The sequence below is a fragment of the Notamacropus eugenii genome, chromosome 1 (assembly GCF_028372415.1).
Source record: "Notamacropus eugenii isolate mMacEug1 chromosome 1, mMacEug1.pri_v2, whole genome shotgun sequence".
Lineage (NCBI taxonomy): Eukaryota > Metazoa > Chordata > Mammalia > Diprotodontia > Macropodidae > Notamacropus > Notamacropus eugenii.
The window spans coordinates 473,819,171-473,833,829 of NC_092872.1; the positions used below are offsets into that span (position 1 = coordinate 473,819,171).

The 14,659-nt window shown below is 42.5% G+C and overlaps 1 protein-coding gene across 5 annotated transcripts in view; it reads left to right on the plus strand.

Moving 5' to 3' along the window:
* The window catches only part of GNAO1 (G protein subunit alpha o1), a 245,181-nt gene that overhangs the window by 192,574 nt on the left and 37,948 nt on the right, over window positions 1–14,659 (plus strand). For all 5 annotated transcript variants that reach the window (XM_072632279.1, XM_072632281.1, XM_072632282.1 and 2 more), the window contains 2 exons: window positions 3,591–3,751; window positions 12,911–13,039. In XM_072632279.1, the coding sequence (XP_072488380.1) occupies window positions 3,591–3,751; window positions 12,911–13,039 (290 nt within the window). The remainder of the gene's footprint in view (window positions 1–3,590; window positions 3,752–12,910; window positions 13,040–14,659) is intronic.

Consider the following 14,659-nt stretch of genomic DNA (forward strand, 5'->3'; position numbering starts at 1 on the left):
AACTATAAAAATTCTGTCCTGGGTCAACTTTCATTTTGTTTCTCTTCTATCTTGCTTAGTGATCTGATCAGTTCCAATGGGTTCAATATTCATCTCTAGATAGTGGATAACCAGATCAACATATCCAGCTCTAGTCTCTCTCTTGAGCTACAGTCCCACATCTCCAACTGCCTCTTAGACATCTCAAACTAGATTTCTATTAAGCTTCTTAAATTTAACATATCTAAAGCAGAATTCATTATCCTTTCCCCCAAACTTCTCCCATTTCTGAATTTCCCTATCACTGTTGAAAATACCACCACCCTCTCAGTCACCCAGACCTACAGCCATAGTGTCATTCTTGACTCCTCATTTTCACTCATCCCACATATTCAATTGATTGCCGTATCTTATTGTTTCTACCTTTACAACATCTCTCATATCTATTTCCTTCTCTCCGCTCACACCCTCATCACTTCTCATCTGAATATTTCAATAGCCTTCTGATTTGTCTCCCTGCCTCCAGTCTCTTCCCTAGGCCAACTGATTGTCCACTCACTTGCCAAGAGAATTTTTCTAAATTACAACCACATTCACACCCCTACTCAGGGACTTCCAGGATCAAATATAAAGCCCTCTATTTGGCATTTCCATTCTTCTCACATCTTACCCCACCCTCACCCCACCCCACCCCACACACACTGTGATCCAGGGACCACTGGTCTGTTTGTATTTCCTCAAAAACAACAATCCATTTCCTGACTGGCATTTGCACTGACTGCCCCTCATGCCCAAAATGCTCTGCTCCTCCCTTTCACCTTCTGTTTACTGGCTTCCTTCATGGCTGGCTACTCTCTGCCTTCTGCAGGAAACCTTTCTTGATTCTCCCCAGCCTTCTCCTTTCAGGTTTCCTTCATTCATTCTACTCTGTATATTTTCTATGCACCTAGTTATTTACATGTTGTCTCTGCTCCCTAGCACCCCCACCCCTCCATGATGTATACTCCTTGAAAACAGGCTTTGCGGGGTCATTTGATCTTACTTTGTTTTTCTTTGTATCCCCAGTGCTTAGTATAGTACATGGTACATGGTGAACATTGAATAAATGCTTGCTGCCTGCCAGCTTGCCTGATTGATTAAATTGTTTATGTGTCTGTTCTTGCTCTAACCTAAGGACTCCAGTTCCCCAGCAACTAGATATCTGCCTTTAGCCCAGGTCCCTTTAGCATCTGGGTGTCCTGTCTGGTCCCTGAGTCTCAACAAGTGTCTGGCTAGCCTGTATTTATTCATCTCATTTCAAAAAACATTTGGTAAAAGATGAACCCACACTGTAGTAATCATGTTGTGGTGAAAAGAATACTATATTTGGAGACGGAGGACTGGCTTCAAATCCTTACTCCGGTTCCATCTCTCCAACCCCCTCATTTTACAGATGAGTAAGCTGAAACTCAAAAAAGAGAAATGACTTGCCCAAGGTCACACAGCTTATAAATGACAGAGCCAAGCTTTTTATATATATTTATACACAATGTTTGGGGGAGGGGGGTGCGTGCATGTGTGTCTCCACTATGCTATGTTGTTTCTATGGCTCTATGCTACCTCTTCCTCACAGTTAAAGAATAAGGAAATTGAGCCGAATGTCCAGACAAGGAAACTTTAGAGTGGGGTAAAAAGGGAAACCAGGAATGTGGCCTTGGAGAGGAAGGTCAGTCAAGACAAATCAGTCTCATGAGGGGCTATGTGTGGAACATCACATACACAGATACTAGAAACATGCTAGTTAGTTTAACTGAGCTGTTTCTTTTTCTCTGTTTTTAATTTTTTGTAGCAATGGATGACTACCTGGATAAGGGAGGAGGAAGGCTATATTCAGAAATGAAAAATGAAAAACAAAAGACTTCAATAAAAATTTAAAATACAGAAAAATAACAAACAGCTCTTCTATTCACTGATAGCATAAGGGTCATTGCTCTTTGAAACAATGACCATGACACTTAGCTTCTGAGTGCCATGGTACTTTGGCATAGGCATCACAGACTTTCACAAGATTCAGAGCTGGAAAGGACTTCTAGTATTATTTAGTCCAATCATTTCATTTTACAGATGAGAAAACTAAGGTTCAGAGACATGATTTGCCTAAGGTCATGCAGGTAGTAAATAACAGAGCCAGGATTCAGACTCAGTATTAACTCCAAATCCACATATCAAGAGGTTGTGTCCCCCTTTATTTTGCAGGGGGGAAAGCTGGGGACTAAGGTAACACACATAGCAGAGTCAAACTCAAGTTCTCTGATTCAAATTTAATGTGCTTTCTACGAAAACAGATTCAAATTCAGTTGTAGAAAGTACAGGATTTGGAGTCAGAACCTGACTGAAGGAGGTATATGAGTTAACTTAAGTTTCCATCCTTATGGAGCTTCTAGTCTAGTAGGGGGATACAATAGCAACACAAATAGTTATAATATGAAAGCTGTGCATCCATTTTTATTATTGTTCATCCTTCATTCTCAAAGAGGACCAATGATATCACAGATGATGACTTGTGTGTAAAATGGATTTATCAGTTAGAAACAAAATAAATTATTAGGTAAAGCCTGATGGGTATGATTGTTATTGACCTAGAGTATCAAAGAAAATTCTCTGGAAGAAGAAACTTTTGAATAGGGTTTCAAAAAGGTGAATAGTAAGTGAAATAGGTGAGTTCACTGTTCCGTCATTTCAGTTTTGTCTGACTCTTCATGACACCATTTGAGATTTTCTTGGCAAAGATGCTAGAGTGGTTTGTCATTTCCTTCTCCAACTCATTTTACAGATGAAGAAACTGAGACAAACTACTGTCAAGTTTTAGAATTAATAATGTTTTTATATTAATTTCTGAAGTTTGAGGATCTATACATGTGTCTCAGTGGCAAGAGCACTGAATTTGGAGTCAGGGGACCTACATTCAGTATCTTTCCTCTGTCAATTATAAGCTATGTAACCTTGGACAAAGCTCTTCCCTCTCCTGTGCCTCAGTTTCCTCATCTGAAAATCAGTAGGACTTAACCCAAATGACTTCTAAATTATTTTTAAGCTCTAGTCTAAATCTATGCTCCTACTGTCTGTGATCTCTGTGGTTCTTTCTGTCTGGCTATAGATTTTGTGGCTATAGTCATGACTTACAAGGATGTTTGACAAACCAAAACATCCTCCATTGCCAGGCTAGAGAATGGACAGTTCACCGTTTCTGGTCTGGGGAGAAGTATAAGGAAGTTGTCACCCTGGTTTGGTGCCTTGGTGTCCAGGAAAATAATGAAGGCTTTCACACAGTGGTTGATTTCTTGTGTTCTCGGAAGCAGGAACTGTGAACATTTTTACCGCAAGCACCTGATATTTAGGGAATATGGTTCTGTGTCTCCTAACTAATGGTCTGGTCTCAGTCAATCAGTGAAATCAGTGTTGACTTTGCCATGGTCATTCTTTTCAGTTCCCCATCCAGAACCCTAGCTCTATGTCTGGAACCAAGAAGGAAGCAGACAAGGCCAGTGTGGGGAGGGAGACAGTGTTTTTTGGTTATTTGAGTGTCTCTCTACTCTGGTCTCACACCCTGGCTTTGTTTCCTCTCCTCACAGGCTGATGCCAAGATGGTGTGTGATGTGGTAAGTCGAATGGAAGATACAGAGCCCTTCTCTCCGGAGCTGCTCTCCGCCATGATGAGACTCTGGGCAGACTCTGGAATACAGGAATGTTTCAACCGTTCCCGAGAATATCAGCTTAACGACTCTGCCAAATAGTGAGTGTCCCAGGCCTTAAGGGGCAGCAGGGATGACATGGGTGGGGAGACTCAGGGCTAGAGTCTTATCAGCTGTAAGATGTTGGAGAAGCCAGATGGGAATAGAAAAGGGCTCACACCTTCTGAAGGGGAAAGAGGGACAAGAAAAGGGGTTGGGGAGAGATAAGAAAGGAAATTTAAAATGGAATTTCCCAAAAGGCAGAGGTTATGCTAACATTACATAGTACAAAGTACATCATAACCCACATATGGCATCTAGCTCAACATCTCTATTTCTATTGAGGACCCCTAGCAAGCAGAAACCATGTAAGGGGAAAAAAAAACCATTTTAAGATGTTCTATTTGCTTTCAAGGACATGTGAAACTTTCCATATTCACCTACCTTTAAACTTAATGCTAGGGACCATAAAATTCTAATCAATAAATCTGATGAGAGATTAAAATACATACTTCATTTCTACATTATGCTCAACTAGGTAAAGGGATAAAAAAAAAGCCGAAACAGACAGAGAAGAGCAGCAGAGATAAAGAAAGGCGTACACACTCATCTGAGCTATATGAGATATCATCACTAAAGATTTGTAAAAAAAAAAACTTTTTAAATCCCAGAAACCTTAAGCTCATAGATTTAGAGCTAGAAAGGACCAGAAAGATCATCTAATCCAACCGTCTCCTTTTATAGATTATGTTACATTTTTTGCAATGTTGACCATAAATAGGTACCTCCTTTTAATACTTCACAGGCTGGATGAAATTAAGCTAAGGACCAGATCTACCTTTTGAACTGGAGGTCTCAGACACCTGGTATTAACTCATGATAGCTAATGACTAAAAGCTAAAATTCTGCTGTCTGAGCTTCCAAAAAGTATACCACAGGAGCTTTGGGGCCTGGTAATTTATTTAAGGCAACAAACATGCATTCAAACTAAAATCCTAGAAGCTAGGTATATACCACCAACATTAATCCAAATCACTTGGAAATAAGTTAACCTGAACCCAGTGTTGGACACATATTAGGTCTTAATAAATGCTTTTTGATGTATCTTCCTCCCAACTATATTCACTCATCATTGTCCAAGTATATAGTACATCCTGGCAGTGATAGTATGTCATTGTGACAAGCAGTCAAAAAGGAACTTCAGTGAGGCTAAAAATGCCTACATACCAAATCTGCAGACCCAGACCTTTAACAGAGCTTGAGCGCAAAACTTGTGACTCCCACAAGACAGGTCTTCAAGTCACTGCCCAATGGACCCATAGAGGTGCCCCCAGGTATCTATATTCAGAGGCTCCTCATCCAGAGCCCATTGCCAATGCCAGAGTGGTAGATATCAGATTCCAGTCCTTCTCATGAACCTGAAGCCCATGACATGCAAACAATATCTCCATAGAAAAGAGAGATTATAGATTGCCCCTCTTTAATCGCACTTCTAATAACAATATTGTGCTGGGCAGTTTCCATACTCCACTCTGGAGGGCTCTGGTGTGTCCTAGACATGGAGAGTGAATTGGCCTGGAGCCACTAGAGGGTATTTCTTGTAATATAAAACTCCCCACTTCTGCACATTTTGATCTGCTACATGTCAGGAAAGAATTCATGGTTTCAGTGTAGTAACATATTCCCACCCTAAAGGTCTTTTCACAGCATCTGCCCTAATCAAAACATCTGACTCCCTGAAATTTATTTCACCCAAGGAAAGCCTTTAATTTGGGTTTGTGATGCCTGAGGAGTCATGTCTAGAAGACATTCGAACCCCTTGCCTTCCACCAAATCCAACATCCTGTAGATTGATCTGGAAACATAAGGAGGGAATTCAAATCATAAACTCACAGACAGAGTTGGGAGGGTCCCTGGAACACAAAATTTTAGGGGGTGGAAGCAACCTTAGAACATAAAATGTCAGTGCTAGAAGAGACTCGGGGAAACCATCTGGTCTACTTCTCTCACGAGAACGAGAGATCTAAACTTCAGAAGTTGTCTGAAGTCACATATTGAGTTAGTGAGAGAGCCAGGATGCGGACCCAGTACTTCTAATCCAAGCCTGGTGCTGTCTCTGCAAGACCATTAGGTTCATGTTTTAGACCCCAGTCCCACCCCAATAAGCAGCAGAAAGTGCTGGAATCGACATGACACAGTCATGTTCCTAGAGAATCCCCTTGCTTCTGGGATCCAGAGTGGCTGCCTCCCTGGAAACATCATTACAGAAGCCATTTGGCTAGCTAGAGAAGCCTGGGACCAGTTCTCAGAGCCCCTGATAGCATTCCACAAGGACCCTTGTCTTTCCTCTCATCAGATCTTACTGTCTCTCGAGGTTTCATTCTTCTATGCTGACTGGCACACAAAACCCTCACTCTCTCTTTGGTGCTTTCTCCTTCCCCTCTTGTACTGCAAGAGGGATTTGCTCTAGTCTGTGACTCATTCCTCTAGAGCCCTTCCTGAGCCCCCGCCCATGAGGTACCCTTGGCATGCAGTATCGGTAACATTAAGCATGAGCAGGTTCTGCCTATAAGCCTTGAATCTATACCACACAGTTCCTCAAGCAGGGGATACCCTGGGGGAAGGAGAGGGAACACAGACCTGGAAACAGCAGCTGCTGCATAGTACAAATTATAAATCAACTATTGAAGGTTAAAAAAAATCTTCCCCCAAATTAGAGTCAACTTACATGCTGGTCTGTTGGCAACAGAGGGCTTTCTACTCCATCTTACATCAGCTACGGTCTCCCAGAGTTTGTTGCTAGGGAGATGCTCATAGACTAAACCAGAAGGCTAGAGTATTAGTCACCTCTGCTCCTTAGCTCAGCTACAGCTGCCTAGAGTAGGACCAGGACAAGACTGGACTTTGATATTAAGAAGAAAAAAAATTCAAGTTGACTTATACTCAGAATTGATGTGTAACCTTTAATATGTAGTAGTTATAGGGCCAAAGAACTATGATCTCCCTTCAGTCTAGAATCCATCCCTGACTATTCCCTGCTAGTGAAAGGCCCATTCTCTGCCCAGAGTATGCCCATCCCTGTTCTGTTTTCTGATCCACCGAGGACAGAGCAACCTCACTGAGATTAACAACTGTGGAACAACTGTCCCCTGTCAGTGAATTAGACTTCCTTCCTTTCATATAATACCTCTGTGATTTGCAGAGCACCAGGACCATGCCCAAGTGGAGTCAGCATGACCATTGCTAGAAACTAAGGGTGAAAGAAGCACTAGCCCAGGGTTTGAGACTTCTGTTGCCTTCTTGTCTTGGTGTTACCAGCAACTAGCTCAGTGCCTTGATTTTTAATAGCTTCTTAACAGATGTTTGTTGGGGCAGCTTAGTGGTGAAGTAGATAGAGCACCAGATCTCAAATAAAGAGGACCTGAGTTTAAATTCAGCCTTAGCTGTGTGACCTTTGGCAAGTCACTTAACCCCATTGCCTCAAAAAAAAAAAATAGGTGTTCGCTGAAATGGATGAGTAAAGCATTTATTAAGCACTTACTATGTGCAAGTATTGTAACTAAGAATACAAATAGAAAATAAAGGCTTTCAAGGAGCTCATATTCTAATGGACTGAATTCTGATAGCAGGAGATCTGGATTCTAGTTCTGACTTTATCACTAGCTTGCTGTGTGACTGTGGGCAAGTCAACTTTTCTCGGCTTCAGTTTCCTCATGTGTAAAACTGAGATAATCCCTGCCTGCTCAACTCCACAGGGGTGATGTGAGTGGTGATCAAATGAGATGACACATGAGAAAGGGCTTCCGAAAGTAAAAAACCCTATTCAAATATGACTTTATTATTAAAATAACAATTATAATGCCCTACATTTCTTAAGTGCTTTAAGCTCTAAAGGCTTAAAATTGTGTGGTAAAATAGTGAGTTTCTACTCACTGGATGCCTTTAGGCCAAGGCTAGATGACCACTTGCGAGTACAGATTGGACTCCCCTTTTAACTCTGTGAGTCAGTGTTTCCATGTTTCTGTTAAAGTTATTTTCTTCACAACAACCTTATGTAAAGGTTAGTGTGAATATTATTATACCTGTTTTATGATGAAGAAACTGAGTCTCCCAATGACTAAGTTAATTGTCCACAGTCGCACAATAGTGATGGGTCTGAGCTTGTATTCAGCTCTAGGGATTCTAGCTTCAAGTCTGGAGTTCTTTCTTCTATATCCTGATCTCTTATTCCTTATTATTTAATAGCTCTTACATAAGCACTTTATAGTTTGCATATACTTTTGTGTGTTGTGATTTTGTTCTGAGCCATTAACTACTTATAAGTATTTTAAAAATTTGTAGAATTTATAAAATTTATCATTTTAAAAGAATTCATAAAATAAAACTATTTAAAGTATTCTTCAAAACTGGGAAAGGGTTAAATGGCTGAGGCGCTGAGTGCTGAGGGGCTCAGCTTGCTTTCCAGGGCCCTGGCCCCAAACCCAAACATTTCAATTGATTCAATTCATTCAAGGACAGGTGCCCATCTACCTAATTCCTAGTCTGCTTTGGGAACTCCACAGTCTGACACCTCTTTTGGAGTAGCTGCTGGAAGAAGGTCAGACATAAAGGAGATAAGAGAGAAAAAGGGAGAACCAAGACATTCCACGCCCAAAAGCCTCAAACAAGCACTTTGTTCACTGTTGCCTGCCAGTAACAAAATTCAGCCCCTCCCCAAGAGCAGAAGAGGATTACTGGGGAAGCCTTTGGTAGCGTTAATGCTGCATCCAGCCACCAGGTGGTGCATGGGAGAGGGCTTTAGGCAAACTCAAAAAAAGAAAAGAAAAGAAAGAAAACGGAATCCTGCAGCATCAGAGCTTAAGAGACCTTAGCAATCTTCGTTTTACGTATGAGAAAACAGAGGCCCAGAGAGAGAAAGGAGCCTACCCAGTGTAACACAGCCTGGCTGTGGCAGAGCCAGAACTGCCAGCTCCTGATTTCCAGGCTAAGTTTCCTTCCACTCCTTTGGGCTACCTTCCCCTTGTTCTTCGTTTCAGCAAACACCCTGCTGTATCTCACACAGGGATGGAAAAGAGGAAAAAAAAAAATGTCAGGATCCGTTCTCCTCAGATTCCATCAGAGGACCCAGATTTGAATCTGAGCTATGCTCCTGCCTGCTGATATTATGAATGTGGTATAGTCACTTTGCTCTGAGCCTCAGTTTTCCCATATGTAAAAAAGAGGCAATTGGATTGTCTGGCCTCTAAGGGCCTTTCCAGCCCTAGATCTGTGAGTCCATGATCCTAAAGGCCAGATTTTATAAACAGAAAAATGAAGACTGTCTGTCTTTCAGGGCAGTCCCATAGCACTTTGACCACACTACTTACTGTTCAACAGGGAAAGAAGAGGGTATGGTGTTTTTGCTAAAAAGGTTATTGGTTTTTTTTAACCACAAATTCCCCTTATATAGCCAGCCCTTCTAGGACATTTATTCAAAATACAGTTCCATTTTTAAGCATTCATTTTACATATGACCTTTCAAGAATATATCTGTTACTTTCAGTGAGATTCACCTTTATCCTAAAGAGGCAGGAAGCTCAGGATCACATGATTTGAATATAGGCTCATAAGACTTAGAGCTAGGAGGAACCACAGAGCTCACAGGATATGTGTGACCCTCTGAAGGGGAACAGGCTCCCAAAAATATAGCTTCTCCCTTCATTTGTAGTGTCAGTGAGCCTTAGGCTGTCATTATCACAGAGTACCAGCTTCCTCTTTAGCCCTTTGTCTCCAGGATCAATCAATCTATCAACAAGCATTTATTAACCACCTACTATATGTCAGGCACTGTGGTAGACAAAAATGGCCTAGTGGCTGCTCTCAAGGCACTTAAAGTGACCAGCCTGATCTTCTGGACTCCTGTCCAGTTTCAGCCTTGAGCCAGACATCTGTCAACCATTTACTACCCTCCTTTCTGCCCCAGTTACTCCCATTTGCACAGTGGAGAGAATCTAGTAATGTCTCAGAGACATAACTGATGTCTCAGAGACATCAGGAGGATTTCTCCTATTAGAATGAGCTAATGAACAAGACTTAGGGTTGAATGAAAGAAGTGATGTCACAATACCTTTGCATCCTGGTCATAGGAATTGAGGATCAAAGAACTTGAGGCAGTTTCTTTAATGTGTGGCTTCAGGACCAAATCTTTCATTCACAGGGAAAAGAAAGGACATTTTGAAACCCGCTCTCCAGCATTCCTTTGTATCTGCCGAGTTTATGGTTCTAAAAAACCACACTGAGCACTGGGTTTCATAGAATTATTGGTTTTAGAATTAGAGGGGACTTTAGACATCATCTGATCCAACCACAGAGAAGGAAACTGTGACCAGAAAAGAGGAAATCTCTTGCCCAAGACTATGGAACTTTAATACCCAGTGATAAAGAGGGACAGCAGTGGGGCAAAGGGTAAAATAAAATCATGAATAAAGGTCTGGATTTGGATTCAAAGGACCTCGGTTCAAATCCTGGCCCTGTCACCTACCCCCTGTGTGACCTTGGGCAAAAGATCTCTCTGGGGCTTAGTTTCTTCATCTATACAAATGATGGTGTGGATGTCCCTTCTAGCACTAAATCAACGATTCTACGATGAGGAAAGTAACAAATTCAAAATCTGAGCCATGGCCTCTGCTTCCAAATCCAGTGTTCTTGCCTCTGTACTATAGTACCCTCCTCAGATGGAGGCCCACCCCTTTCCCCAGGAGGCCAGTCAGTCAACTGACTAATAATGATTTAAAGGCCTACTATGTGCTAAACACTGTGCTAAACCACCAGGCAGATTATTTTCCTCCTCTCCCCCTCCCACCCACATTCTTGGCTTCCTCCAAGGGAGGAAGAGCACGCGTCCCCTCCAGTGGAGCACACCCTGCACAACTAAGAGCTGACTAGATAAAGGAAATCTTGCTTTTTCCCTGGCTCAATCATTTCTCCCCTCCCTGGAGCCCATTGTTGCCCCCATATTTCCCACACCTTTCCTGTCACTAATCTAGGCAAGTCACAATAAAAGGGAGTAAGATGCTGAAAAGTATTAATGAGTAGCATGACACCATGAACAGAATCTGTTCTTAGAGCTAAAGGAATGTTAAAAGATATCCAGTCCCATCCTTTCATTTTATAGAAAAGGAAACAGGTCCTTTGCCAAGGTTACAGGTAATAAGAAGTAGATCTGGGCTTTGGGCTGGGGGTCTTTTGACTCCCAGTCAAACACTCTTTCTCCTGCACCATTGTGCCTCTCTTAGGTGACTCAGTTTCATATGGTTAATGTGCTTAATAATACTTGTACTGCCTATCTCACAGAGTAGTTTTTTTAAGCACTTTATAAACTTTTAAAAAACTCCAGAAATGTAAACTACTATTATTATTATTGGCTATGTTCTTGCTGGTTTCCAGGCTCTTGCCTAAGGCTATTTTCCAAGATCATCAGTTTCCTTTCCAACTCTAAGTCAGCCTTGCCTTTAATGCACTTGCCTGTAGGCCTGAAGCAGCTGGGACCAATTTTTATCCTTATAGTACCACAGCTTTAGAGCTGGAAGTACTACCCTGGAAGGCTAGACTTTTCTGGGAAGGAGCAGGGAGGGGTCAGTGTCCCACGTCCCTGCCACATGGACTCACCTGTAACCACCAAGGGGATTGTCCCGGGAAAGCACACGGGGTCAATTGTGGAATGGAAGCATGTGGGGAAAGATATGAGTCCTGCAGCATCCTGGGAAGGTAGGTGGGTGGGTAGATACCCAAATGAGCTTAGGGACATGATGCAAAAAAAAAAAAAAGCTAGGAATTCAGGTTGGCATTGCAGCTGGGGTTGGACATGGTTACAGGGCAAGGAGCTATTTGCCTCTCTCCTATGAAGGCTGAGGAATTCAACCTATTCATACAGAACTTGTGTCCTAGCACAATTTAGTGAAAAGGACATTGGATTTGGAGTCAGAGGACTTGGATTCATATCTACACTATGTTATTTACTTTCCTGTATGACCTCAAGTAAAATAGTTCACCTCATGTATAAAATGAGAGCATGACCTGCATGACTTCTAAGGTCTAGGATACCCTAGTCTGTGTGGTCATGTCTTTCTGCCACCATTAGTGATTCTTCCTGTTGTCTTAAGTCTGAGCCCTTCCAAAGTCCTGAGGAAATCAGGTCCTATAAGACACAAAGTAAGCTTTTGTGTCTCTTCTCCATTTCTGAGTCTCAAGATGAGAGAATTCCCCCCCTCCTGAAAGAGGGTTCAGCCAAGTTGTCCTCAAATAACACCCCCTATCCTCAGTGTTTGTAAGGACGTTTCTAGTGGAATAACAAAAGTATAACTCTCTACCAGTGAGAAATAAAGACAGTAGCTGGGGTGTCAGAGGCCATAAAATTGAGTATAAATCCCTTTGTCTAGTTGAACATTGCTAGCTAAGTCTGCATGGCACAAAGCTCTTGTGAGGTTACACCATACTTGAACATTCATTCCTTCAACAAACACTAAGTATCTACTATCAGTATAGCACTGTGTTGGGTGCTGATGGAGAAACACAAAGGAACCTCAAGAAATTAATTAAAAATATTAAAAAAACTGAAATACACATTATCACATGTTTAGTGCTTTAGAAGGTAGCACATAAATGTTGTGGGAGACCCCAATGGAAGGAGCTTAGGACTTTGTCAGGAACAGTCATAAGATCATTGGTCAATCAATCAGTCAACATGTACTTATTAAGCACCTATTATGTGCTGGACACTGTGTTAGCCATTGGGGATTCAAAATGAAGCAGTCCCTGTCCTTAAGCTGCTTACCTTCTATTAGCAGTGCTGAAGGTCTGTTGAACTTGGAGTAGGACATTTGCTCAGGTTGGGAGGATCAGGATTGGTTAAAGGAAGGAAAAGTCAAGCCAAGGATGTGTGTGTAAGCCAAGTATCAGAGTAAGGAAGGTCACTCCCACTTCTGAAAGGGAGACTTAGTTTCTACTGGCCAGAGGCTCCAGTAAGAACCTGTAGCCTACAAACAGCCTAATCAGTGCAGCTGAGCCGGTCCTGCACAGAGGTGGTAGGGAAATTCTGGATACTTTGGACACACCAGAGAGACTGAGACAATGAAGGATCAGCGAGGCAAGATAAGGAGCCATGTGCTTAGAGAGTTTTCTAAGCGTGTCCTTGTCAATATACATGAGCAAGCATGTTCCTTTTATGTTTTGTCTTTTTCTAGCTACCTAGACAGCTTAGATCGAATCGGAGCCGGGGACTACCAGCCCACAGAGCAAGACATCCTCCGAACCAGGGTCAAAACCACTGGCATCGTAGAAACCCACTTCACATTCAAAAACCTCCACTTCAGGTGAGGTCAATGGAAAATATCCATGTATTTGGAAAGTGTCTCAAGGCAAATAGATGGGCCATCCAGATAAACAAGGAGTAACTTCATGACCAAAGGGGTCAGGTCAAGCTAGTGTTAAGAGATCTTCAACTTTATCCTCCTCCTCCTCTGCTTCTACTGTAAGGGAGCTGCCATTCAAGTCAACTTAGTTAGCATGGACCAAACACTAGTTGTTTTCTCAGATATATGCTGGGTACTGGAGGGTGAGGGAGGGGGTATAGAAAAGGGGCAGACATGAAGTCTGTCCTCAAGGAACTGATTATGGAGGTAGGAATTACACATATGGAATAATCAGAGATTATGGGGCCTTGTAGTTAAGAAGTACAAGGTATAATATAAAATGAACATTGACTGAAGGAATAAAGAGAGGGCAAAAGGTGTTTATCCTAGAGAAGGGAAGATTCAGGAGAGTTATGATATCCATGGTCTGGTATTTTGGAAGTCTATCGTTTGGAAGAGAGATTAGGCTTGTTCTGCTTGGCCTCATGAGGCAGAAGAGCAATGGGTAACAGCTGGGGAGAGGCAGGCTTAGATTTGATGTAAGAAGAAACTTCCTTACAATTAGAGCTAGACTGAAGTGGAATAGGCTGTCTTGGGAGGCTGTGGGTTTCCCCTACCTGAAGGTGGATCTTTAGGCAGAAGCAAGATGGCAGCTTGGAAACCAACCAGAGTAGAGAGCCACTGTGGCTCTTCCAACTTTAAGATTCTGTGTTAGTCTAAGAGTCCAACAAGTATCTTCAGATGAGACAAATTTATTTGGGCTGGAGTGATCAAAGGAGGCTTCAATGGGGTGGGCCATGGATCAGACCTTGAAGGATGGGTAAGATTTGTATGAGTGGAGAGGAGCAAAAGTGGACAGCACACCAGATGTGGGATCAAGTAATGCTGTGGGAATTTTAACCTCCAGGGAAGATCAGGTCTCTCTGAGCAAAGGAGGTGGTCATTTCAATGGATTGAGCAGAATGGGGTTGGAGGAGAGATAGAGGAAAAATACATACTGTCAGCTCCATGAGAAAGGGATGCCTCCACCTGTGCTCATACAGGCCCAGATATTGTGAGAGGGTCCTCGAGGGTCTGGTGTGACCACATCTGGGTAGGAACAGTCAGGGAAAAGCACCAAATATGTCCCACTACCTTCTGGTAAACATCCCCTTGAAAAATCCAGAGAAAAGAATGAAGCCTGAGAGAAGGGCAAATATAAAAGGCAGGGCTCTCAAGTGTCCTAAGCGTTGGTGCCAGCTGGCTGAAAGGAGGAAAGGTTTCTTTGGAAGGGCCTTACAGAGGGTGTGGAGCTTGCACATTGCATTTCTCTCAGGACTGAAGGAAGAAACAAAACAGCTGCTGCCCCATTTTCTACGAAGCTCTGTTCTCCCAGTCTGGATTCTTAAGATCCTGCCAGTTCTGTTCTTTCACTGACTTTAAATATCTATATCTTTGTATCGTGGGCTGGGGAGGTGGGGCAATGGGTTGGAAAGTCCACATGCAGCCCCGTGGCTTCTCCAGAGAGGTCCCAGGAGAAGTTGCTGATATGAGAGAAACAGGGCTCCTTTAATGACCCATGGGGAGCTGTGGTAATTGTCC